The sequence below is a fragment of the Rhinolophus ferrumequinum genome, chromosome 13 (assembly GCF_004115265.2).
Source record: "Rhinolophus ferrumequinum isolate MPI-CBG mRhiFer1 chromosome 13, mRhiFer1_v1.p, whole genome shotgun sequence".
In the NCBI taxonomy this organism is placed as follows: Eukaryota; Metazoa; Chordata; class Mammalia; order Chiroptera; family Rhinolophidae; genus Rhinolophus; species Rhinolophus ferrumequinum.
Genome location: NC_046296.1, coordinates 69596186 through 69622229, shown reverse-complemented (window position 1 = coordinate 69622229; position 26044 = coordinate 69596186). Strand labels below are relative to the sequence as shown.

Genomic DNA, 26044 nt, shown 5'->3' with positions numbered 1-26044 from the left:
ATAGAATTGGGTTGGTTTTCTTCACCGTTCGGTAGGCTTCTCCTGTGGGACGCATCTGGCCTGATGATTTCACTTTGGGGAGTCTTTAAATCACAGTCCTCTTAATTGTTGCAGGGCCGTTACATTCTCTGTTTCATGTGGGCTCATCGTGGTAGTTTGTGTTTTTTCAGGAAGTGGTCCGTTTTGTCTAAGTTGTCAAGTTTATTTATGCTGTCAGGCAGTTTTAATAAAGAATCCGTTCTTTTTCATGGATCTTATGGCGTGTGTGGAACTTGTCGGTTTTCACATTTGTAATTTGTGATGACTTTTCTTTTTCAGCCTGAGTAAACAGTCACCTTTGAGCCTAACTTTTTGTGATCATGATTTTATATGTATCTTTTTCTTAAAGAAGCTCTCCCACCATCGTATAAGCTGGATCCGGCCAGCCCACCACAAAGATGTGTTGGGGGCATGTATTATTGCTTTTGAATGAAACTTGGTTGAGTGGCATGAGTTTGGGGTCTCATCTTGGGTTAGGTCGGGACAAGAACTAGACAAATTCTTAATGCTTTAGTGTGAAACCCCATGTGGAAAAAAATGACAGGAAATATGTCAGCCATATTATCACTCTTCTTTATACTTTCCTGAACTTCCCAAACACTCATGCTTACTTTTTCAAACAGGAAAAAGACAAGAACAGAAAAGATAGAAAAAGGCCGGATTGGGGTGTTTGGGGTGAAGCGTTAGAAGGGCCTCTCCGGGATCTGGCTCGCCTCCGTGAGCTGTGAGCGTTCCCACACTCTGTCCACCACGCTCCAGGAGGACAGCTGATGTGTTTCAAACAGGAAGCTGTTTGCAGATAACACTGCAGACGCCCAGCCTGATTTGCTGGGCAGGGTGACAGCCCAGGCCGTGCTGGCCTTGTGTGTGGGACTGCGGCCGGCCACCCTGTAAATAGCAGCCATGAGCTCCCAGGCTCAGTGTCCTTGTGGGTCCCCGAGGGTCAGGACGCCCCTTCGCCTGGTGTGTGCCGCAGGTAAGGGACGCTTTGCAGGGCGGGGTTAACCCGTGGGAAGAGGCTGAGATTCCACACAGGGCAAAGGTGGGGACTGGGTGGAAGGGGCTGACGGGCACCTACTCTCGGCCCAGGCAAAGGACGTCCATCACATAAGTCAGCCGCCAGGACTCCAGCTCCAGTCAGTTCAGTGGTCACGGTGAAAGCTCACTGGGGCCACTTGATGTGGAGTCGATCCTTTTGGGTTCAAACCTTTTGGGTTTGGAATCTTGGGGAGATTCCCAGAGGCGAAGCAGCTTTCTCTAGTTCCCGGCTCAGTGTGAACTGTGGCTGTAGGGCCGGTGCAGGTGCAGGTGGGCTCGTGACGCCTGCGGTGGGGCCATGTGGATAAGAGCAGTTGTCCGCACTCAGCGACCAGCAGCTCGGTCTGGGCTCAGTAACGGGAGTCCCAGGTGTGTGGGAGGCGGGTCATCTCGTCTCCAAAGTTGGATAAGACACAAGAGTCACGGCTGGGCCCTCGACACCAACACCTGGCGTAGAGCTGGCCGTCCTGCTCGGCTGAGGTTGGCTGTGGGTTCTGCATACACACTTTGAAGATGTCGCATGTGCATAGCGATTTGGGGAGCCCTTTGCCAGGTGTGGGCAGACACTGCCCACACCCTCACAGCTATGTAATTTATGTACAATTTTGAAAAAGCCAAACAACAGACGGGTAATTTGTGTGAAGCTTGGAAACAATAATCAGGAAGCCTCCCTTGCTTTGTGGTCTTGGTAAAGATAAGAAAGATGTGTGCCTTTGGGGTGGACGTCTGTCAGTGCTGTAGTCGGGGAGGCCCATTGTCGCTAGGAAGCAAAACCACAGGGCGGGGTGGGGTTGGTTTGCCAGGGAAGCCTGAGCTCCCCCAGCTCCCAGGGGTGGCTCTCCCCAGGTACTGACGTGTCTGTGAAATGTGGGGCCTACGCAGACGTTTACTGAAAAGGCACAGTTGTCTGTTTGGCACATTAAGCCACTTTTCCCCCACTGTCTATTCTTATCATGTATTTCTACTAAGAATTCCAGTTGAATCCCCTTCCTTCACTAAAAAGCTGTGTCCTTTACTGAAGGGGGCCCGAGCCTCCTGGGCCCTGGGGAGGGTTTGCAGAGCCTCCTGGGCCCTGGCTGAAGATAAGAATGTTGTTGTTAAGGAGGCTCAGAAGAGGCCGTGGCTTCTCCGTTTACAAAAAGAAATTCCTCCTCCAAGAGGCCAGGGAAAAGCCAGAACTGGGGGGAGGGGCTCCCGCCCCGGCCTGCCTTCGCTGGGCCCCGCGGGCAGGACCCCTGGAGCTGGACCAGGAGCCTGGGCAAGTGGACACAGAGGGACGAGTAAATGCACAGCAGGGTCAGTGAGCGAGTGGACGGATGAACCAGGAATCCTAGCTGCAGCTTGTTTTGGCTGCTGTCACTGCTCCCTCCTTTGTTGGGACACGGTGACAGTGATGGGTCTTCCGCAAAGCCTCTCTCTAGCCTAGTGAGCAGAACGTCCTCCAGACAACGGCTGTCTTCGGACAGTCGCTTCTAGCTGGAGAGGAAACTCCATGTCAGCTCTTGATACCTGAGACATTTAAAACATCGACACCCAGTTCGCATCCAACAAATACTAAGAAGCAAGTGTGCAGGGGCCTGAGCGTGAAAGTAGGTGCAGCGAGTGTCAGCCCTCCTCCCAGCGCCGGCAGGTTCCAGGCCCCGAGCGAGTGCTCCTAGCGCCTCCCAACCTGGGTACACGCCACCCCCTCGAGGACCAGTCGCTCCTATGTGGGCCCAGAGGAGCAGAGCTCACCGGTCCTGGGTCGTGGGTGCGTGGGTGCTTCCTGTCACTTTCCCTCCTTGTTCTGATGTTAGTTAATGTGTGTGGGGAGTTAGCGCCGGCCGCACCGGCCTCCCAGACCACCCACGGTGCGAGGCTGACCACTTAGTGCCCACGGCTCCATCTCACTCATCTTTAGAGGGAGTAACCGTAGGCTGCACAAGGTGGCCTCGGGAGTCAAAGGAACATGTGTCCACGTTTGGTGCACAGTAAATACTGGCCCCGTTTCTCTCCACCACACATAAAACGCTACAAAATAGAATAAAATCAAAGCGATTATGGCTGGTTGAGGAGGGGAGCCTTCGATCTGGCACAGGGAAGCCGACAGCAGGGCAGAAGGGACAGTGGGCAGTGTCAGCACGCCGGCCTCGCCCCGTCCTCACGTGCTCGTGTAGTGCTGCGCAGGTCACTGAGCCTCCCCTCCGTGTCTGACCTGAGAAAGGTGACGCGCTCGTCCGTGCCGGGGAGCTCGCAGGCGCTCTTTTCCCCAGTGCAGTAAACGTCCATCTTCGTCCCCTGCCCTTTTCAGCGTCAGTTCTGTGACTGCACGGGGAAGCAGGTCTCACACAGGATGTCCCAGGTTGCAGAGGCTTTTTATCATTTCATAGAGGGGTTGGCTAAAGCACAGGCAGTTCACAGTTTACAGGGGAGCACGGCACACGCTCAGTTTAGAAACTCTGGGTTCCAGCTCTTCCATTTGTCTGGGAGCCATTGCTGGCTGTTGATCACAGTGACGCTGAGCTGTCACTTAGCACCTGCCGCGCGCGGGCCAAGTCCCGGGCAGAGCTCTGGGTGCATCACCCCTGTTCTTCTGCAGTCGCCTTCTCTTTAAGATGAGGACACAGGTGGCACAGGAGATACATTTGGCCAGGGCGCGGGCACTGGTACAGCCAGACGCACAGCAGACTCCCAACACGATGCCATCCGGACCCTTAAGCCCACGTGGTGGGTCTCTGTGTGCAGCCACCAAGACGGCCTCACTGCTCCCCGAGTGACACAGAGCCAGCCGTGTCCTGTCCCTCCCAGCTTCTACCCCGTCCCACAGCGGTGCCCTCACTGGTCTGATTGGACAGCCTGTGAGTTGGGGCCGCATGGCTGGCCCAGGCAGAACGCTGGCCTGCATGCTCCGTGACACCAGCGTATGAAATTCCAGCCAAGCAGAAAGAGACAGCCTGCTGTTGAACAACACGTACCTGTGTGGTGATGCTGTGCACACACCGGTGGGAGAGCCACGTCCTGTGGGAGGGACCCGGTGGCACGGCCCAGGGGCTGCAGTGCTGCGCAAGACCTGGCTTGTGAGGCCCGCAGGGCTTCATATAACTATAAACATGCCTTTGCATGTGTGAAACATTCCCTGTAAAGAACTGGAAGAGAACCTGGGTAACACCTCACAGGATGGCCATTGTCACCGCTGGGCTTTGGGGACCTCTTGGTGGAGATAAATCAGCACACAGAGCATAAGCCAGGGAGAGAGGAAGAGGAGAGGGGAGTGGAGGGAGGGGGAGAGCGTCCACGACAGCCACCGAGTGCGCGTGGCCCCCGGGGGTGGCCAGGAGCCTAGCCTGGGCCTGCACACTGTCACGCGCTGTCCCCAGTTTTCGGAATTCCCGTCACTGTTTATTCCTTCCTTCCTCCAGGAGCCAGTGTCCTGCCAGCACGCATGATGAGGAGGGATCTGGCCCTCATCGGCCTGGCCTTCCTGTGGCTGGTCCCGTCTGGAGACGCTCAGCAGACGGCAGACGACGCCTGCTCCGTGCAGATCCTCGTCCCGGGTCTCAAAGGTAACCTGCGCCTCCAACGAATCTGCCCCCGCCGCGGCCTCAGGTTCCCCACCTGAAATCCCAAGGGCTGGGATACCTGATGTCCACACTCTCTTCAGCCGGGAACCCTGAACTTGGAAGCCGTTTCTGTGCGTCTGGTCCTCTCCCCAGGACCTGCAGGCAGCTGATGTTTTTTTCCCAAGCTTTGCGCTCACCATCATGTGCCGTGAGAATGCGGTGACCTCATTTGGTCCATTCTGCAGATAGGGACACTGGAGATTCAGGGATTTCAGGAGTTTGCTTCCTGGTCTGTGATTTGCTTCCAGGCAGAGAGCTCTGGAGAGCAGAGGGTGGGCACCAGTACAGGTGGGGGGCACCTCAGCTCTCCCTTTCAAATGAGTGGTTCTTCACTTAAAAAAGTCTCAGTTTCTACAAAGCCCGTGCAGGAGATTCAAACCTTGTAATTCTCAAGCAGGGCCAGCTCCGGAATTTTAGGGGCCCACTGCAAAATGACAAGGGGGGGCCCCTGTTTCGGAAGTTAGAAGGAATTTCAAGACAGGACAGGGCGCCTCCAGCACGGCAGGCAGGGTGTGTGGGGGGCCAGCCAGGCTGGCACATGGTGACTGCCTCCGTCCCCTGCCCGTTCCATCTGCTGCCAGGACATTGTCCATGGGGGGACAGCTCTATCTGAGAAGGTCTCCTTGGGCCACTTTCATTCTGCTGTGTGGAGACCAAGAAGACAGCCCTGTAGCCTAATCAAGCCGCTGGCTTTTGTGTTCTTAATTCTAATAAACAGGCTGACCCTCTTTTAAACGTTTTAGTTACATTGGAAGAAACCCAAACGATCTGTGTCACTCGCTCAGAAGTTTGGGTGGCAGGGCGAGTTAGGCCCCTGACTTTGTTGCCTGGTGTGGGCTTCCAATGGGACCTTCAGTTTTCAATTTGAACACGTGACCGTGGGAGAGAAGGGACGTTCCGCTGTGGCCTCCTGGGGTCCTGAAGGTCCCCTCCCATGCTGGCATCCAGCATCGGACACTGCGAACTGTCCGTGGCCCTGACAGGCTGTGGGGTGTGGGGGTGGGTCCCAGGCTCCGTCACAGCCCTTGTCTGCTCCGTTGGTGGACACGCTGCCTAGACGCTTCTCAGAAGCACCGAATGGGGACCTTTGCAACCATGTGCCCTCGGTCCCGTGGAGGCTGTGTGGCTGTCACTTGTGTGCGTCCCTCTTTCTGAGGTGATGCAGGTCGTGGGAAGACGCGGGCTGTCAGACACTGGTCTGCGTGTACTGTGGGCAAGTCCAGGGGTGGGACAGCCACTTTCTTCCCCAGCCTCCGCGTCTCCTCGTCCGAGCGTCAAGCCAGGAAGGGGACACAGGGTGTGCTGAGCATGAAATGTGGTGGCATTTCCTGCCACACGCTTGCTTGCAGGTTGAGGAGCTTAGTAATTAAATCCTGGCAGTCGTTTGCTTTCTGCTCATAAAATCACCCATGGCTCCTGAGTAGATGGCCCCTGGCTCTGGGACAAATCTCTGATGACCTGGGAGACCCACCAAAGGGGCAGATTTTAGACAGTGGTTTAAATGTTTATTTATTGTTACAGAAATTAGACAGAATGCGGTGTTAGATGCACTGCATTCTAACGCTAGTTCAAAAAGTTCACTAATTCTTTCCTAATTCTGTTAAAAATAATACAAATACATAGAAATAGAGGAAAAAGCTAGAAGGAAGTATGCTGACATGTTAACATGGTTTTCTCTGAGCATGGAATTGTGGTGTCTAAAAACCTCACGGAAGTAACAGTCCAAATTTTCTGCAGTTTAGCAGTATTTACAATTTAAATGGAAAATTAGGGCAACATCAAAATTCAGGTATCTCTGGGTTTTCAAGCACATCATGAGGGCACTTCTGAGCCAGATGGTTTTTGAAATCGGCATCGGTGACCGTGTCTGCAGAGTCCCGGGCTGTCTGTGTCCTGGGTGCTGGGTGGGTCTGCCTGTGTGTGTGTGGGGGGCATGCCCAGGGCGCCTCCTGGATCAACCGTTTCTCAGCACTTAGCAATGAGCAGTCGTCAGTGAGGGGCCAGCAATTCCCAGGCCAAAGCCTGTTCTGTAGACAGCTGACTTGGTGTCACGCTGTCCACCCCTGTCACATGTGCTGACCGGGCATCTGCATCGCGAGCCCCGCATGGACCTGCTGCCCCAGGCCTGTCCTCCCAGGCGGACTCTCCTTCCTGGGCGGTGCTGACGCGGTGCCCACAGACGCGGGCTGTGGGCGGGACAGGGCCACCTGCCAGGGCACACGCGCTCTACATCCTGGGTTCCCGTGGTGGCATGGTTTCCTCGTCTGTCAGTACCAAAGGGACAGTTCTGCTAGAGATACTTCTTACTATGTCCATGGAAGCCCTTACACCGGATGTCTTGTTCTTTTTGTTTGCAGCTTATTGAGGTGTAAGTGACGAATAAAAGTCATGTAAACTCAAGGTGTACAAGGTGACGACTGAACACACAGAGAATGTGGAGCGATCACCGGTCACATTAATTAGCTCCCTCTCCTCACATTGTCACCCTTCCGTGTGTGGGAGAGCTCGGGGTCTTGTCGTGAGGGGAGAATCCCGGGGATGCTGTGGCTCTTTCCCTGTCTGAGCGTGTGCGACGGAACACAGCCCGTCGTCCGAGCAGGAAGCTGTGGCTCTGAGCCTTATTGGCTGCAGGGCGTGAGGAGGGCAGGAGCTGTGGCAGAAAGCAAGTCTGGGGCTTCCAGCAATAACGGTTTGGGATGAGGCAGGCTTTTGTCCCCGGCAAAGTGAAGACTGGCGTCCAAGGAGCCCTGCCTGTGGGTGTGCCCTGGGCCTGTCACCGGCCGAGGGGCGTGTGCTCCACGCCGGGTGACTGAAGGCTGCGGCCCCTCTTCTCAGTCTCACAGATCCCACCCGACCGTGCAGACGTGCTGTGACGCTCACACCATGTGATGCTGGTGACCACGGAGAGATGTGGGACCTGCAGGGCAGAAGTGTGAGGACGTTTCCACCTTCTCTCAGGAAGGCCCTGGGGACGGTGAGGACTTTTCACCGCATGTGTGTGGGGCAGGCTTCACCCATCACTCCCAGTGGCAGGGCACACGCTGGCCGTGGGACTGGCCTGCGTCCCCTCCAGCACGATGGCTTACACTAAGCACGCACTGGCCATGCACAGAATCAGGGAGCTGACGGGTCCCCACCTGGCGGGTGCTGGACCACAATGAGCCAGTGTCATGCGGGGTGTCATGTGGGGTCTCTGGTCCCGCTCCCCACATCGGAACGCAGGGCATGGTGAGGCCAAAAAGGAACACCCACGGAGCCATAGGTAGGGGAGTCACACCACTATAGTCTCGCTGGCTGCTGGGTTGGAGACACAGGAAGCAGGAGCCACACGATCCGCAACCTGCCGTCCGCTTCTCTGCCAACCAACCAACCCGCCGTGCTAACTGCAATCCGTGCTTGCCAGCCCCCATCTTCCTGCTAGCCCCCATCTGCTGCTACTGTAGCCACGGCAGTTATGTTAGTGGCCAATGGCTCACTAGCCACAGCTGATGGCCATCCAATCAGTTGATGGCCATTTACTACCTGAGCCAGCACCTCTCCACGTGAGGCCGAGAGCCTGGAGACTGCACTCCTGGCTCTGACTCCATAGCCAGAATCCTCTGTGAAAGGATTCATGACACTGACGTGCCAGGAACTGCGTCAATCAGGGGAGCTAGAAATACAAACACAGTGTAGGGCCGGCTCTTAACATGAGAGACGCGCCGTTCCTTCGTGAGACAGACATTGAGACGTGGGACAAAGAGCCATGCCCGGTTCTGTTACGACCCCAACCAGGCCACGGCCTGCAGCCCGCGGGAACACAGCTCCCAGGCCGCGCGTGCCCTCTGTGCTTCTGTCCCCAGTCCAGACTGGGCTCTAGATGCTTCCTCAGCACTCTTCAGGCAGCCCGTATGCACTGACTGGTGTTGGTGCTTGAGACAGAACTTAATTACTGTTAGAGGCCTAATTATAACACAAAATCTTTGCATTTGGAGAAAGTAAGAACTCTGATGGGGAAAAACGTCTTTCCTCACTGGCTGAAACACTGTTGCAGGTGGGAAACATTTATGTATATTAGCAAGCCTGCTGCTCAGAAGTTTTGAGAATGCACAGTCACTCCTACAGGTTTTACCAAATTAATTTAAAAGTCGTTAACTGTCCTCCCTTAAAACAAGGTTGATAGCCAGTAATGTGACACACGCCTTTGGGGACTCGGCTGTTCCGAGCATGGTGACACTGCTGGTCTGCGCTTTCCTGTTCAGGAGGAGCGTGTGGCCCAGGGCTCGGTCTCTCCTCTCCTGCACCCACTGCTCCTCAAGGCTCCGGCGTCTGCTCGCAGCCTTCCTCGTCCCGCTAGAGGCAGGTGTCATGAAGTTGGGACACCCTCAGTGGGCTGCCTTAAATAACCAGCGTATGTCTTCCTGGTTGGGTCAAGAATTACCCCCAGTGCAATCTCGGTAGAAGCTCTCTGCTTATGGACTTTTGTGCGATTTTGTGCGATTTTTGTGCAGGGAGGCTAGCAAGTGGGAAATACAGACAGCATTTCCTTTCTTTCTCAGAGAGGAGAGAACGGTTTGTTAATATGGCAGCAGATGAGCCAGACCATTGAAATGTGAGCCTCCTGGTAGACAAATCACTTCTCTTTGAGAACTTGATGCAGTAAATCAGCCGCAATCAATACCTGATGAAGGAGAGGATGTGGGAAGGGCTCCTGGGCTTCCTGCCCCTGCATTAGGGAACGCATGTGATGTCTGAGTGCAGAGGTTTGTAGAAACACGGGCTGGAGTTATGAGCAGCGGGGCGTAGATCTGGATGTCCCCCGCACTAGTAGACTGTGAACATTTTGGAGGCTGCCGTGTATGAACAGAGCTCAGAAATAGCCTCCATTCTTAGGAAGCACAGCCAGGGCTCATCGCCAAGGACAAAGCCAAGGTCACTAGGAAAGAATGGGGCTGGGCGGCAACTCAGCCACGAGTGTCACAATGAGGTGAGAGAGGAGGGGCTGGCACGTGACTTAGTCACAACAACCAGTGTGGTGTTTTCCCGGATGTCGTTCACTGAACCCTCATCAAAGGTGAGTCGCAGGCTGGAGAGTGGACATACCCCGGGGGTCAGGATGCCCCCGACTCCGCTCTGGACACCCCCACGGCAGGGGCGGCAGTGAGGAGTGCAGGGTGCTCACGTCCGCGCTGGCGGAAGCACAGTGGGCCCCACGCTGGTTTGGTCTCATGTCAGTGTAGCAGAATCCCTGGGGGGAGCGGTGTTTCAGTGGAGAGAGAAAGAAAATGCACGTTTGGTCCCGCTCTTTAGAAAGTCTTACTGTTCGTAATGATGTATTGTTCCTCTCTCCTATTTTCACAAGGTGAGTTGGGGACACGGGGCTGTTGGGTGCAGTTCAGGATCTTCCTGTGCTTTGATCGTAATAGGTAACAATTGATCAGCTTAGAGATAGGCCTGTGGAAGCAGGTGAGCGGGCGGAAGCTCTTACTGCTTTCTCTTCTAGGACGTGGGAGACCAGCGTAAGCAGTGCTGGGTCACTGGCAGCCTGGTCATGTCACTCGTACTCCCCTCAGGGTTTTGGTGGCCCGAGGAACTGCAGTCCAGACTACAGTTGGAGCCGGCTTGTCCAAGCCTGGCTTTCCCTCTGTAACGTGGACATGAATGATCCCTCTCTCCCGAGCTGGGTGAGGCTGAATTATGGAAATAAGTGAATGCCCCGTGTAAACTCTAGGAAGTACCTTAATCAGCAAAAGAAAAGCGGTGGGTACGTGGAGTGTTAATTTTCTACAAGTGTTGACAGAGCCCCTGCATGGAGACCCAGAGCTGGGCAGGGTGAAGTGTCTTCAAGGAGGTTTCAGTGCAGTGGGGGGATGGGCCGCGGGGGGTGGGCCGGCAGGGTAGCCTGCTGTGATGGAGTTTGACCCTGAAACGCGCTTGCCCTGGCCCAGACTGCTGCGGTAACACACGCCTGTTCTCCCGCACCGTGGCCCGGGTCAGGTTTCCCTGTGTAGAGCGGTCGGTGGCTTCCCCTGGCCTTAAGTATGGGGTCAAGAGCTCTTCTCTCAGCCCTGGTGGGCTTGTGGGCTCGCCAGAACCATTTCTTGAACCTTGGCATCTCACCTGTGCAGGTGTGGTCCCCTTTGCTCCAAGCACTTCCTTCTACCTTTTGGTGACATCGTATTTGTGCAGCCGGTGTCAGCGTCAAAGCCTTTCACCAGAGAGGACTTTTCTGCTCTCTCAGTCTAAATTATGGCTCTTTTGGTGAAGTTTCTGCCTCATTTTATTCTTGTATCTCAGGTTGCTAATGAGAATTCTTCTGTCAATCTGATTCTCATTTATATGCTTGCAGCCTTTAAAAATTCTTTTTCCTCTTGGGGAGCTTGGAGTATTGTGTCTTTATCCTTGATGTTGTGCAGTGTCACTGTCACGGGCCCCATTACTTTCCCCTTGTTTTCCAGTGTGATGCTCTGTGGGTGCCTTGACTCTGTCCCTTCATGCCTTCCCTCAGGACCAGAAATTACAGCTGGGAAGTCTTCACAGCTAGAGAGGCTTCAAAGGTTCGTCTCCTGTTCTGGGTTCCTGTGAGATGGACACTGGAGCTTGTGGGCTTTTTCTTCAACTCTAGATTTGGTAACTTCAAACGGACCTTTCCATCTCTTCATCTCGGTGTTGCCTGTGAAAAAGTTCTTCATCGTAACCTTTTGTTTCACAAATTAGCTTTTGTCATCGGCCATTCTGTTACTCATCCTAGCGACACAGCAGTTTATTTCAAACATCAATGCCATGGACAAGGTCCCTGGGTGGCCCCTTGTCACCGCTGCTGACTTGTTTCTCTCTTGTCTTCGTGAAGACGTTTGGTGTCTCTTCTCGGTCCGATCCTGGCTGCCCGCGGAGCTCTGTGCCTTCTGCTGTCGCTTGTCTTTCACGGTGGTGCTGCCCCCCACACGTCTGCTGGTTCTTGACGCTGAGCTCACTCAGGTAGTCGGGGTTTCTTGCTGGACTACAGAGCTTCCCCACGTGGGGCTGTTGTAATCGTTTACTTTCTTTCTAAAGATTAGAAAAGGGAATGACCCAGAGATTCAAAGGCCACGTGTGTGTGCTGAGCGTGTGTCAACCCACAGGCCTCAACCTACCCTTCTTCAGGTGGCTCAGCGGAGCCATCACGGCTGTGGCATGAGTGTGACAATGACATGCCAGCTCCGTCTTCTACTTGTTGTTGGCACTCACTTGGCTTTTCTTTTTGTTTGCTTAAATTTAAATGGACTGTCTCTTCCTTCAGGCCAGGTTATCAGATTTGGGAATTTCGTTGGGGAAACTGTCCCTCAGTTGAGCTTCTCACCCAGTACAGGGACACATGGAAAGTTAGAGGCGCAGTTTACATGGAGGTTGGCCTGCATTGTACCTAAGTGGGAAGGTACATGGGCCACATGTCAGCGTCAAACACATGCTTACAGGAGGAACAGGATGACCGCTAAGTGTGTGAGACCATGTAGAAGTGACGGTGACATGGAAATGGGTGCCACTCAGCAGAGAAATGAGAGAGACCCAGTCAGGGAATCAGGAAGTACCTTCTGGAGAGCCAGATGAGAGCGTGACAGCAGGACAGGCGGGCGGACGGGCAGAGGTGCCGCTGCCCCTCACACGTCACACAGGCAGAGGGGAAGCGGAAGGAGGAGCTGGGTTCCAGGTCAAGACTGTATTGAGAAGGAGGAGCTTAAAATCGGGACGTTGTTTATACGTAATTTAGTCCATTGGTGGTTTTAAACGTCTTCTGAGAAGGGCAATGACATCAGTGGGTCTGTGTTTTAAGATTGTTTGGGTGTGGGTTAGAGTCGGGTCGAGGGAGGGGCCGTGGTGTCTCCCCTCAAGACTCCACGCTGTGCTGCCACTACACCTCCAGGATGGCTTCTTCCAGTGTCTCCATTGTTTATGCACACCTCTGTCTCCTGCCTGGGACGCCTGAGAGAGGAACCGATGAGCTCGGAGCCCGCCTGCCCGCAGGAACCCCGATAGGAGGGGTGGCGGCTGGACTTCCCAGAACCGGGCAGTGCTTGCATGTGCCCAGTGAGGGAGACGGGAACCCAAGATGACCGCCCGCTGGGGTTTTGCAAACTGAGAGGATCAGTGTGCTGATACCAGAACCAGGAGAGTGTGCAGAATTTCTGGGGAGAAAACATTAAGCTGCCCCTGAGCAGGAGTGTGTGCTCTGGGGGTCGGGGGCTCATGTCAAAGGGACGAGGGGACACCCATAGAGAGGCCAGGTTAATTCCTCCCAAGTGTACGAGGCGGACGGGGCAGAGAGAGGCCAGGGGGTGCTTGGCCACGAGACACTTCTGTCTTTGTATGGACATCAGGGCGCTGAGGGGCAGCAGTGCAGTGGCTGGGGGCTCGGGGAGCATGGGGTGCCGGGGGACAGGCTGGGCCTGCCAGAGGGATAAGTGGAGAGAGGAACAAATACATCCCAGGGGACAGCAGGGCAAGGAAGTGAAGAGTCCTGAGAGGCAGGGGTGAAATGCCCGGGGTGGGGGTGGGGCAGCGAGGACCCCGCCCCCAAGGGGCTGACGGCGCAGACACAGAAGAAGCTTTCTCCTTGCCGTCCCCCCACACATCACACTGCATCAGGGTGACTCCTAAATGATGTGACTTCTTCCGCAGGGGATGCTGGAGAGAAGGGAGACAAAGGCGCACCAGGACGGCCTGGAAGAGTGGGCCCCACGGGAGAAAAAGGTACGTCCTCAGCCCCTCTGAGCTCTGCACATGAGGGCACGGTGGGTGCACCGGCTCCTGCAGGCTGTGGGGGATGGAGAGGCCCCAGCCTGTGGGGCTCTCAGGAGGACGGCTGGCGTGCTGTGGCGCAGGGCACGGCAGGGCCTCTGTAAACAGTGCTCCCAGGGACCCGCCGGGCAGCTCTTAGGCTCCATGAAGGAGCACTTCCTGGGAGACGCATCCAGTGGGCTGGGTGTGTGCGTGTAAACCAGTCTCTTCTGCAAATGGGGCTCATTTCTGAGTGTTCCATGTGTAAGTGCAATTGTGAGGGTGTGCAAACTGTGAAGGTGTGCAAAGGAGAGCACACAGATGGTGGGTGTGCGGGTCACACAGCGCTCTCCCACTTACAGCCAAGGGACCCCAGTCACTGAGTTTGTCTCCCCTGCCCAGCTCCTGTGCTGTGCGCAGCTCACAGGTGCCTGATCAAGCCTGTGAAGTCGTTAGACAGTAACCGTAGATGTCAAATAAATTCTGTGATGAGCAATAGGACAGGACACACTCGCTTTTACTGCTGTAAATGTTTCTTGCCAAGCCATTAAAAACTGTCTATAGGACTGCTTTGTCGATGTTTTCACCCTGTTCTATGAGAATATAGACTGTGATTTATCAGCCAGTCCCCAACCAATCTCATAACATGGGGGAGTGAGTTAAGCTGTTTCCAGTTTTTAAAAATTGTTATAACAACACATATAAAGTTCATTGAACATATATTTTTAAATCCATGGACTTTTTTTTTTTTTATCTTTTTGAGGTGTGATTTAACACCTCCTTGTGAAGTGTACATCGCGGTGAGTTTGACAGCTGTGTACACCTGTGGGACCTTGTCACATTCGAGACCCAGAGCACTCTCTCCCTCCATCAACCACAGGTGCTGACTTTTATTTCTTATTTTTCCCTTTACTCATAAAAATGATTTTTAAAAAATAAGAGATATGATCAATAAATATGGTAAATGTTTAAATTAAAAAAAAATTATTCCAGTAAAAGACACATTGCCATTAATTCCCCTCAAAATACCCCCTTTGCTTCGAACACCCTTATCCCATCATTCTTGCCACTTTCTGAAGCAGCTCTGGAAGTCCTCTTTCGTAAGTGTCTTTAGTTGTGCTGTCGTGGCTGCCTCGATGTCCTGAATCATTTTGACTTTGGGGAAGAGCCAGAAGTCGCACGGTGCCAGATCCAGTGAATAAGGTGGATGAGGACACACCGTAATGTTTTTATTTGATAGAAATTGCTGTACCAGAAGCGATGTGTGACATGGAGCCTTTCCATTGTGATCACAAAATATGGTGAATGCTGCTGCCGAATGCCATCCAACGGAAATGCAGGGATCTTCACTATGGGAAATGGTGCATCGAACCTTAGTAACAGTGTGTGACAAGTTTCAACTTGTTCGGTGCAGTCAATTGGGTGTGACCTACGGTTGAGAGAAGGTGTGTTTTAAAGTGTGCTGTAAACCATCCTCCATCATGACAATGCTCCATGTGGAGATTCGCTTTCCTCGTCCTTTTTCCCATCGTGTGAATTTATCGCACTTTATCTGACTGCTGTCCTACCTTGGGGGTTTACGTTTTCCTGGGGGTTTGCTGCAGCAAACAGTCTTGTATTTGTCACTTTGTAATGTATGAGTATAGCTTGAAGATAAATTCCTAGCCAAGTAACCTCCAGATCCAGATGCTCGTGCACTTGACCTTTCGCTAGATAATACCCTCCAAAAGGGCTGAATCAGTTTGCTGCCCCCCGGGCCATGCATGACCCCTACAACCGCCGGCCCCGAGGCCACCACGGAGCAGAGTGAATCACCCCACATTGTGGGTTCTCTTGGCATCTCATTATGAAGGAAGTAGGGTCCTTTTTTCAAGTGTTCAGCAGTTCTTTGTATTTCTTTTCTGCAACTTTGTCCCTTTTACTGGGTTGTCTTTTTCTGTCTTTTTAAAGCCCTTTTTGGGTTTTTCTTGATGCGTAAGATACTTTGTACTTATATTTCCTGGGCGTGTCTCTGGATATTTCCTTAGCGTTGCCAGAAGTGGCATTTGAACTTGAAAGGCTATCAGTGCATCTGCTCCTATGCCAGTCCGCACGCTTCCTGCTCTAATGTGCAGTCTTCCTGTCCTTCTCATGTTCCCAGCGGAAAACACGGGAGCCAGTGAGGCAGGAACTCCGCAGGGCCTGGCTCCCAGAGCACCTGGGCGTCAGGACAGCCTGGGCGTCAGGACAGAGGCCGCTCGGCTAAGCCAGATGAGGACGGCTGACCAAGCATATGGAGGGTGGGTGCCACAGCTCCGAGCTCGTTTTCTCATCTGTACGGGGTGGGCAGTGACTTAGCCACTTCCTAAAGTTCTGGGTTATAGCAAGCTAATAGTCTAAAGGGCTTATTATCACTATACGTCTTATAAAAGTGTAATAGATACGGCTTATTACTTACTTTGTTATCGAATTAATGACCTTTACACAGTGGTGAAATGGGTGTTCCTCTCTTCATAGTGGGAAGTGGACGTCTCCCCTAGTGTAGACGGTCGCTAATTCATCTTCGTGACGCCATCTCACTGATGTGTTTTCAAAGTAACGATGTTTGAGCTCCGTGTACAAATGACAGTAATGCCTGATTTCAAGTTGACACAGATGCTTATCTGTTCTCTCAACTCTGTCATCTTTTATCGTTGACTTTGAGCTCCGCCATCTCTCTCATCATCATCATTCTCTCTTATTCTCTCTCACTCTCGAAAAGGCGATGCGAGCACGTGGAGACTGCGAAAGCTCTTATCACACCTTCTAAATGGAGAACGGACGTTGCTGGGCACTAAGCAGCCTAACCCATTGCATTTTCCTATCATCTAACTACTAAATTGGATGCTGTTAGGTGCCAAGTGCTTGTGGGATGCAGCCTGGAGCCCCTCACAGCCCAGTGGGGGAGACGGGTGTGGATATAAGAGGGTGCATTGACTGAGTTTATTCTCTAGGGTCTACTGAGCAGGAGGCGTGGTGCTTCTCCAAACGCGTGTGCTCAGGAGCCAGGGGGTGCGCGTTAAAATGCAGCCTCAGTTCTGGGGCAGCTGGGATGCAGCCGGCCCACCAGGAAGCACCCAGGAGGTGCTGGTCCTGTGGGATGCCACGGCCTCGACTGCAGGTTCGTCTGGAGGATCCGGACACCCTCCACCTGGGTGCTCTTCTCACCTCAGCTCCCATGAAATGCCTGCTCCTGTCCCCCTGGGGCCTGGCTGGTTTGCTGGATGTTGAGGGTCTTTGCCAGTGAGTAGCCCCCTGCCGGGAGCACAAAGGGCTGTAGGAGAAGTGCATGCAAGCTGGCAAAATAACAAAGACAAACCACAGGGAAGGCAGAAGCCTCCTGCTGTCCTTTGTCCTTGGTTGAAATAGGAATACTTTTGCATTTCTAGCCCACACAGCCGAATGGAAAGAGTACAGAGCTGGCTTTGCTGACACAACCTGCGAAGTGCGTCATCTCAGCTTTCAGGCTTCTGGTCCCCAGACACGCAGCTAAGACAAGATTAGGGAGGCCGCGGGCCCCTGCATTCAGGAGCTGGGACCCTCCTGGCACCTGAAGGTGGAGGGCGCCCCAGTCAGTGATGGGCTTCCTGAGCTCTGTAATGTCGCATTATCCTCTGTTAAAAATCGCTGAGGAAGCTCAATTCCAAGTGCTCTCTTTGCCCCGTCTCCACTTCAAAGGACTGTGTGACATCTTCATTAAAATTAATGAGAATCACTTGCCACTGAGCGTGGCGTCTGGAGGGCAGGTGCGTGCTCTGCAGTCTCATTAGTGGATGGGACGAGTTGGGGATGTCGCCGCACTCCCAGCCCTCTGGGGGCCTCCACAGAGGCCCTCGAACGCAAAGGGACAGGATCTCAGGATGTCTCGTGCATTTCTCATCGTTTCGCACAACTGGGGGTGGGTAGATTTGTCTGGTTTTTGCGAATATCTTCTTGTCATTTGGAGGAGCTAGAAGACCTTGGAAGCAGGGAAAGGCAGCTGAGCTCCAGTTCTTTCTGCTCTCCTCAGGGGACCTCTGGGTTCATAGGCACACTGCTTTTCTGCCCAAAGGCTGGTTTCTGAGCCACGTGGGCAAGAAAAACAAGTCCGCTCCATAAAGGACCTCAGGGCACCATAAAGCAGAGAATGGTGACAATCGGGAGGAAGTTAACTCTCCTCACCTTTGTCTTCCCATACACCCCAAAGTCACAGTATTCCCGTTAGAAACCACAGCCCACACCAGCGGCTCCTCAGTGTGTGTGGCTGTTACTGCTGACGGTGAGCAAGCCGAGTGTGCCGTGGGAGGGGTCTGGGTGCAGACCTGGCTCATGCCTCCCAACTTCCCAGCCTGTGTGGAGTGAGGGTAAAGTATCGTATGCTTGTGCACATGGGGTGTGTGTAGTATATGTACGTGTGTGTATGGTGTGCATGTGTGTATGTATGTGTGTATACTGTGCGTATATGTATGTGTGTATATTGGGTTTATGTGTGTGTGTGTATAGTGTGTGAATGTGTATATACATGTATACTGTGTATATGTTGTATGTATATATGTGTGTATTGTGTGTATGTATGTGTATAGTGTGTGTGTATAGATGTATGTGTGTGTATAATGTGTATATATGTATGTGTGTATATGTGTGTGTATAGTGTGTATGAGTATATACATGTATAGTGTGTGTATATATGTGTATTGTATGTATATTGTGTGTATATGTACATATGTGTATGTATTGTGTGTGTATATGTGTGTATAGTGTGTATGTTTATATACATGTATGGTGTGTGTATATACCATGTTTCCCTGAAAATAAGACCTAACCAGACGGACCATCAGCTCTAATGCGTCTTTTGGAGCAAAAATTTATATAAGACCTGGTCTTATAAAAAGACCGGGTCTTTAATATAATATAATATAATATAATATAATATAATATAATATAAGACTGGGTCTTATATTAATTTTTGCTCTAGAAGATGCATTAGAGCTGATGGTCCGGCCAGGTCTTATTTTGGGGGAAACACGGTATGTATGTATGTGTGTGTGTATGTGTATATGTGTGTATAGTGTGTGCGTGTATATGTATGTGTTGTGTGTATTGTGTGTGTGTGTACTGTGTGTATATTTATGTGTATGTGCATGTACACGTGTGTGTATACATGTGGGTATTATGTGTATACGGTGTGTGTATGTGGATGTGTGTTGTGTGTGCGTGTGTGTGTGTGCATTGCCCCGCACCAGCACGCCCACTGCAGGGACTCAGCCAACAGGCCGCTGCTCTCATTCCGCCCACCGGAGCTGGGCCGTTTGCTGTGGGAGCTGTGTCCCCCAGCCGCACTGTCCCCAGCACCCACCCTTCCCTGTAGGGGCCTTCCTGTGAGGCCATTGGGGCGTGTTGGGGACCAGGTCCTGAGACATCGAGGGCCCGCAGCAGTGCCATGTGGAGGGGGCCCTGGTCTAGAGAAGGTGGGCTGAGCAGGGCCCGGCGACGTGGGGTGCCTGGCAGCCCCCCAGGTCCTCACTGGCCGGAGCCAGGGCCTGGCTGGCGCAGGTGAGCCCAGAGGCCTGGGGGCTGCCTGGCTCTCTGGGTTCTCAGGCACCCGACTTCTACCTTCTGGGCTAGGGGAGGCCTTCATACCTTATGTCCTGGCTCCTGGAAAGGCAGCCCTTGGTGGCTTGGTCTGTGGGAACCGCCCCACAGCCAGGGCCGGGTTTGGACATGGAGGCAGGAGACCAGACCCTGCCTACTGTGAGCCCCTACTGTGACCGTGGCGTGAGCACCACTCTGATGCCACTTGAAAGATGAGAAGCTGACCCAGAGGAGCGTACTTGTCCGAGGTGGTGGTAGGACCAGGACCGGGTCTCGCCTGCCTGACTGCACCGCCCTGGGTCACTCGCTCGCCGTGTGTCCGGCAGTGAGTCGCTTCACCTCTCTGAGGGCCAGGGGAAAAGTGTACCTGTCAGCCTGGGCTGCCGTAACAAGCAGCACACACTCTGTCACGGTTCTGGGGGCTGGAAGTCGGAGATCAGCGTGTTTGCAGGCTGGTTCCCCCCGAGGTCCCTCTCCTTGGGTCGCAGATGCCGCTTTCTCCCTGTGCCCTCACACGGAGGGTGTCGGGTTTTAGTGATGGTTTCGGGTGGACCGAGTGCAGCCCACTGCAGGAGGTGACGGGTGCTCAGCTCGGGGCGTGCGTGTCACCCCTTTGGAGGAACAAGAACAGAAAGAGCATGTCCCAAAGAAAAGGCAGCCAGGCTGGGGAGGGGCTCTTAGCCCGGTGAGGGGGCATTGGACAGACAAACACCTTCACATGTTTGGAGGGCTGTCTTGTAGGTTAAATGGCTTTGCCGTGGTCTGGCGCAGGAGACCGGGATGCTGGCGGCACAGAGCGGCAGCATTCAGGTCCCTTTAAGCCACTGAAGGACAAGCCCCTATGACCGCAGCTGTCTATAGCCGGGCTGCACAGGGCAAGGTGAGCCCAGGGGAGGGGCTGTGTCAGGCCTGCGACCTGCCAGCCCCGTTCGTCCTTCAGGAATGCCCCTTCATCAAATCCTAAGGCAGAATTTAGCATTTCCCCCATTATCCTTTTCTGGTGCGGGGTCACCAATAGGGTAGGCGCATTGATTGATTGATTGGTTGACTGACTGATTAACTGGAAACGTTTGTTCTCTTTCCCTCCAACTGCTCTGGCATTTTGCTGTTAGAAAATTAATCAGGTTGAAATAGGGTCATGACTGACACAGAAAGAACGTATTCCATCAACTGCTTTGGCAGGAAAGGGCCATTCAGGTGATTGAACCAGGGCCGGGTCACCCCAGGGGCTGTGGAGAGCACAGCCCCCCAGGCACCCTGGCTGAGTCAGGGCTGAAAATGAGACAGAGGAGACATGAGGGACTCAGGGCCTTGCTGGGGTGTCTTAGGCTCAGGGTCTCCACTTCCTTCCCTCCAGAGACCTCTCCCCAGCTTCCCCAGGACCCGTTGTTTCTAGAACAATGGTGTTCCAAGTGGGTCTAACGTTGCAGTGACACATAGACACATCCACAGGAAGTTATAGCATGACCTAACGGTTGGAGTCTTTCCCCGGTTTTCTCCAGGTACTTGCTGCTTATTTGTCGGGTGGGTTTGTGGTCTGTGGCCACCTCAGCAGATGGGCAAGAGTGGTGCCAAGGGTGTAAGAGCTCTTTGTGGGGGAAAGCGGTGTCGGGAGTTGGTCTGCATGGACTCGATCGTCTGTCAGTGGGTGAGGGCGGCTGTTCTCCATCTCAGTCCCGTGAGCTTACGTGTGAGAACCCTTCACGGTGCCATAGTGTTGTGAGTGAAACAGGTCAGGGCCAGGTGGGCGGGGGGACTGGTCTCATCACCAGGCGTGTGATGACGCCTTCGGGGAGCCTTGTGCCCCGTCCTGCTCTTCCCTCGCCTGCAGCTTCATATTAGAAGAATACAGATCGGGGCACACCTTTAAATGCAGCGAGAGAAGCCTGATGGCTCTGCCCCGGACGCACGTCCCAGAGTGGGCACAGGTGGCCAAGGTCCCGAGGAGCTCACGCGGTTTGCTCAGGGGCAGGAGTCAGGCCGGGGCCCATCCTGCTGGGTGGGGGAGACCACCCCCTTCTCTTACACACGTAGCGAAGGATGACCTTGAGTGTGGCCAGGACTTGGCGACGCGCCAGTTGGCCTCCTACATTCTGTAGTGTGTGTGACTTTTAGGGGAGGTGTGTGTCCTTAGGCGAATGTATCAACAGGGGCCTTCTGGTGTCATCACATACGTGACCTTGAGGCAAGGAAGAGCTATGATGCCTTGGTGTCCTCGTGTGTGTGCACACGTGTACCTGTGTGCACGTGTGCATGTGTGTGTGCATGTACCTGTGTGCATGTGTGTGTTTGTGCGCGTGGTGTGTGTGATGTGAGCGGCAGGGATATGGCATTACCTGTACATCACTCGACTTTGATCTTGTTTTCTACAGGAGACATGGGGGACAAAGGACAGAAGGGCAGTGTGGGCCGCCATGGAAAAATCGGTCCCATTGGATCTAAAGGTATTTCCGATGCACTCGTGCCTCGTGTTCCCTCCCAGGCTCACGCCCGGGCACTGAGAACAACTGACCAGTTTTGCCTGGTGGCCCTGCTTATTTTTGTGTACTTTCTATGTGACCAATTCTGTCCCACTGTTTGCGTTCTGGGAGTGGTCAGTCAGCTGCTGGCCTGGCCGATCCCGGCTTCCCGTCCCTCAGGATTCACATGCCCCAGTCGGTCAGGACCAGGGGCTGGGGGGCCGGGCAGGCCTACCACCTCCTTAACCAGTTTAATTGACGACCGGGCCCATTTGAGGAGCAGAGGGGCCGTACCCGGGAACCCCATGTGTCCACCGCCAGCTCTGGTGTCGTGGCCTCGCGGCGACCCTGGGGTGGTTCTCGGTGACAGCCATGGCAAGACAGCGGCAGCTCCAGTGACGACACGCCTGCCGTTCCCGGGCTGTGTCTGCCTCACAGCCTGGTCTGACCCGCACAGCCCTGGAGTGGAGGGCAGGTCGGGCAGGGACTGAGGCCCAGGGCAGTTCAGGGTTGGCGGAAAATCACACATCTCCTCCCGCCATCGTGACTCAGTCAGCAAGTGTTTTCGGAGCCCCTGGTTTAGCCCTCGCCTGTGCTGGGCTCCAGAGGGCACAGTGGGGTGCAAGAGGCAAGGAGCCCCCAGTCCCTGAGCTCAGTGAGTGAGGGACCCCAGGGATGTGTCCTGGCACGTCCTGTCCTGGCAGCTGGAAAGGAGACAGTGGCTGGGAGGTCCTGTGGGATGGGGGTTGGGGTGCAAAGCTGCTGGTCATCCACCGGAGGCAAAAGTGAGACGGGCTGCCTGCCCAGTGCTGGCGCTGGGTCTCGTGCCTCATCAGCCTGCCTGGGGGTTGAGCCGTGGGTGGGTTTGGGTGGTTTGCTCTGGTCTGTGGTCACAGACCTGCCCCAGCCCAGCAGGGCCCTGGCAGGAAGGGCCCGTGGCCGGGAGTGAGGCAGAGAGCGTGGCTGGCCGGGCTCAGCGGCTGCCCCCCAGCCGACAAGTCCGTGGGAAGCGCCTGCCCTGGACGGCTGACTCATTACAGGGCACAGATTTCATGGAGTGGTGAGGAATGCATGCTTTAAAAAACTGGAAAACTGGTGAAATATCTGTAACATAAACGTTGCCATTTAAACTGTTTTAAAGTGTTATTCAGTGGCCTTGAGTACATTTGCAACGCTGTGCAGCCATCACCACTATTTCCAAAACCTTTCCACTACCCCAAGGAGACACTCTGTGTCAGGAAGCAATAACGCGCCATGTCTCCTGTCCCGCTCCTGGCGACCTCTGACCCGCTTTCTGTCGCCACGAATTGGCCTTTTGTAGACATTTCCCATCCATGCAGTCAGACCAGGTCTGTGCTTAGGCGGCTGACTTACTCCACTTAGAGTAGTGTCTTCAAGGTCCATCCGTGTGAAGTGTGTCCGAATCTCCTTCCTTCCTGAGGCTGAAGGCTCTTCCAGTGCGTGCATGGACCACGTTTCAGTTGTCGACGCCACTGCTGACCGACACCTGGTTGTTTCCACCTGCTGGCTCCCTGAGCAGTGCCCCAGATGTTGGCGCACAGTCGGGACATGCTCTGGATGGAGCTCAGTGCCCCCCCGAGGGACAGCTCGCCCAAACACCATCGCGGGCTGGGCTGAGCTGACTCGAGGAGCTTCACCCTGGGATTCCCACCCAGGTCCTGCCAAGCTGCCCTTCAGTCATTTTCACGTCCTGATGCTGATCACAGAGCACAAAGGAGGCGCCTGGATGGAGACGCCAGGCGTGTGCCTCCCCGGATAGCAAAACGTCAGTCTGCGGATGGAGGAGTCGCGGTCCCTTGGCTGTCCCTCTAGCGGAGACGCCTGTGCTTGAGGAATATTCAGGGACGCTACGGAAGCACTCCCTGCCTAACTGTACAGTAGCCAGAAAGCTTCGTGGCCATGATTTTGTTCAACAAACTTGTTTTATAAGTTGAGGGAAGTGGAGGGACCGAGAGCTAGTGGTCTGTCCCCTAACAGTAGGCTGGAGCCAGGGCTGCTGGGGGCTGTGCCCTTCTGTGACACCACACAGGCCCTCGGGGCGGTGAGGGAAGGGCTCTGACCTCAGCCTGACTGTGAGAACCTTTTACCCCATTTGGGTTAGAAACACTCTGCGGCCCACTCAGCTCTCAGATCACATGTCTGAAGTTTCCTGCCATGATGAGGGACATGGAGAGAACTGGCACCAGGTTTAGTTGCTACTTTCTCATGATGTTGAGGACTCATGGCATGACATCTGCAAAATGTTTTGTGACACATCCGCATCTTCCAGAGTTGGCTTAAAGAAGGATTGTCCGATCCTCTCTGAGATCCCCTGAAATGTACATGTGTCTGTCACACACACAGAGCTGAAGAGTTAATTATAGAACAAAAATCCCTGTGGTTCTTGACACGTGTGACCTCGTAACACACGTCCCATCTCTGCTTGGTGACTTTTACTTTGCTTTTCTTTTTCAGGTGAAAAAGGAGATTCTGGTGACATAGGACCCCCTGGCCCTAACGGAGAACCTGGTATGGCCTAAAGGGTCCGAGGATTTTTAAAATATGTATTAACAATTGCGCTTTTGAGAACAGTATAACTCACGAGGTAAAACTGCTCGGGCTGGGACATGGGAGCCCCCAAACTGCCCTGTCCTCGCTTGTCTGTCAGGCTGCTCTCATATTCCGTTTCCTTCTTAGGGCTGCACTCGGCTTGCTGGCCCCATGTGCCCACCACCCAGACACACTGTCCTAAAGCACGCTGGCCTCACGCTTAGCTCTGGGTGCCGCAGGGTCTCCCCCTTCCTCTGACCCCCACTCTTCTGAGAAAAGCACGCTGTACTTTCTGGAGATTTCCCTCACTCAGGTCGTCCTTGCAGCCAATTCCCCACGACCCTCCTCTACTGTATGCCCAGCAAGACCACACCTGCACCCTCGCCCTGGGGTGAAGTCTGCTCTGCACTGGAGGTGTCAGTTGTCACAGGCACCCTCAGCTCGGCAGTGGCACCCCTCCCACTGAGTCACTCGAACAGGGACCTGGGGTCTCCTCTGACTCCTGTTCACCCCATGTCCAAACAGTTACTGAGCCCTGTTGGTTGTGCCGGCACCGTTTTCCTCAGACGTGTTGTCTTCTCTGCAGCACCCTGTTTGCACCCTGAGCCAGCACCGTGGTGCTGTCTGTTTCCATCCCAGGCCTCCGCTGTCCTCTCCTTGCACTCTTCCTTCCCACGCCAACCAGAGCAATGTTTGCAAACGTCAGTCTGATCCTGGCGCTCCCCTGCTAGAGCCCTGCCACTGCTTCTGCTGGCCTTCCGGGTAGAGTGCGAGACCTGCGACCCAGCCGAAGGCCGGCGAGCTCTGAGGACATTGGTGTCCCGGGGAGGGTGCTGGCTTCCCTCTGGGCCCAGCGCCCTGGTGAGCTCTGCGAGGTAACACACCTGGTCTCTGCAGGCGTCCCGTGCGAGTGCAGCCAGCTGCGGAAAGCCATCGGGGAGATGGATAACCAGGTCACCCAGCTGACCACTGAGTTAAAATTCATAAAAAATGGTATGTTCCTTTCGGTGCTCTCCCTGTCCCGTGCCCGCCTGCGTCCGCGTCGGTCCTGCGTGTGGAGCGCACCGAGTGTGTTTACAGAAATGCAAGTGCTCACTTTCCAGCACTGCCCTCCCCCGCAGCTGTTGCCGGTGTGCGCGAGACGGAGAGTAAGATCTACCTGCTGGTGAAGGAGGAGAAGAGGTATGTGGACGCGCAGCTGTCCTGCCAGGGCCGCGGAGGCTCACTCGGCATGCCCAAGGACGAGGCCACCAACAGCCTGATGGCAGCCTACATCGCCCAGGCGGGCTTGGCCCGCGTCTTCATTGGGATCAATGACCTGGAGCGCGAGGGCACCTTCGTCTACTCGGACCGCTCCCCCATGCAGACCTTCCACAAGTGGCGCAGCGGCGAGCCCAACAACGCCTACGAGGATGAGGACTGCGTGGAGATGGAGGCGTCGGGCGGCTGGAACGACGTGGCCTGCCACATCACCATGCACTTCATGTGTGAGTTTGACAAGGAGCACGTGTGACGCGGGCCGGTCCCCCCGGCCAGGGCGTCCCCACCTGCCGCCAACGGCCGTCTTCTCTGAACCTTGGGAAGTGGGGTCTGCTTAGGAGGAAGCGTCTCTGGAGCATCCTTTTTGAAGAAGTAGTTTTATTACTCGTATTGTAGCCAAAATGTTCATTATGTCACAATTACGCAGAACTGCTCTTGCCTGTTTCCAAACTATAAAGCGAAATCCTTCGTAGGACACCAGTTAAGCACGACAGCAGTAGTGTGGTCTTATGTTACTGTCCTTCTTTTAACTTCTATAGGAAAAGAACCCACTCGTGACAACACTGACCAGTGTTTCTGGCATTTATATTAAAATACACATTCCTTCTCACTATTAGCCAAATAGGAATAATTTTGCTTTTCCGCAAACACAGATTTCAGGAAAAACAAAAATAAACATGCCAAACTGACAGCTTCGCGTGTGGTGTTTTATTCTCCTAATTTCTTCATCTATTTGCTGTTTCTCAAATCACCCCAAACGCAGTGGCTTGTAACAAA

General features: G+C 54.1%; 1 protein-coding gene and 1 long non-coding RNA gene across 3 annotated transcripts; both read left to right on the top strand.

Annotated features, from left to right (window-relative positions):
- The first annotated feature begins 877 nt into the window (after positions 1–877).
- Positions 878–25958, top strand: COLEC11 (collectin subfamily member 11). 2 transcript variants are annotated; one of them, XM_033124195.1, is made up of 7 exons: positions 878–1015; positions 4476–4619; positions 13311–13382; positions 21371–21442; positions 23933–23986; positions 24905–25000; positions 25129–25958. In XM_033124195.1, the coding sequence occupies exons 1-7, from the start codon at positions 943–945 to the stop codon at positions 25518–25520; spliced, it is 903 nt and encodes a 300-aa protein (XP_032980086.1). In that variant the 5' UTR covers positions 878–942; the 3' UTR covers positions 25521–25958. The 2 variants fall into 2 exon arrangements, with proteins under 2 accessions (XP_032980086.1, XP_032980085.1); XM_033124194.1 differs by having other exon boundaries at positions 25111–25958.
- LOC117032653 (uncharacterized) lies at positions 9303–10924 on the top strand. Its single transcript, XR_004424791.1, has 3 exons — positions 9303–9729; positions 10229–10419; positions 10784–10924. It is a non-coding gene; the product is annotated as an uncharacterized LOC117032653 (long non-coding RNA).
- Positions 25959–26044: the final 86 nt, after the last annotated feature.

Excerpts from the sequence above, each read along its gene's own strand:
- COLEC11 (XM_033124194.1), top strand. The coding sequence starts at position 943 with ATGAGCTCCCAGGCTCAGTGTCCTTGTGGGTCCCCGAGGGTCAGGACG. Across the intron at positions 4,620-13,310 it reads CCTCGTCCCGGGTCTCAAAG|GGGATGCTGGAGAGAAGGGA; the intron begins GTAACCTGCGCC and ends CTTCTTCCGCAG. Across the intron at positions 23,987-24,904 it reads TGGCCCTAACGGAGAACCTG|GCGTCCCGTGCGAGTGCAGC; the intron begins GTATGGCCTAAA and ends TGGTCTCTGCAG.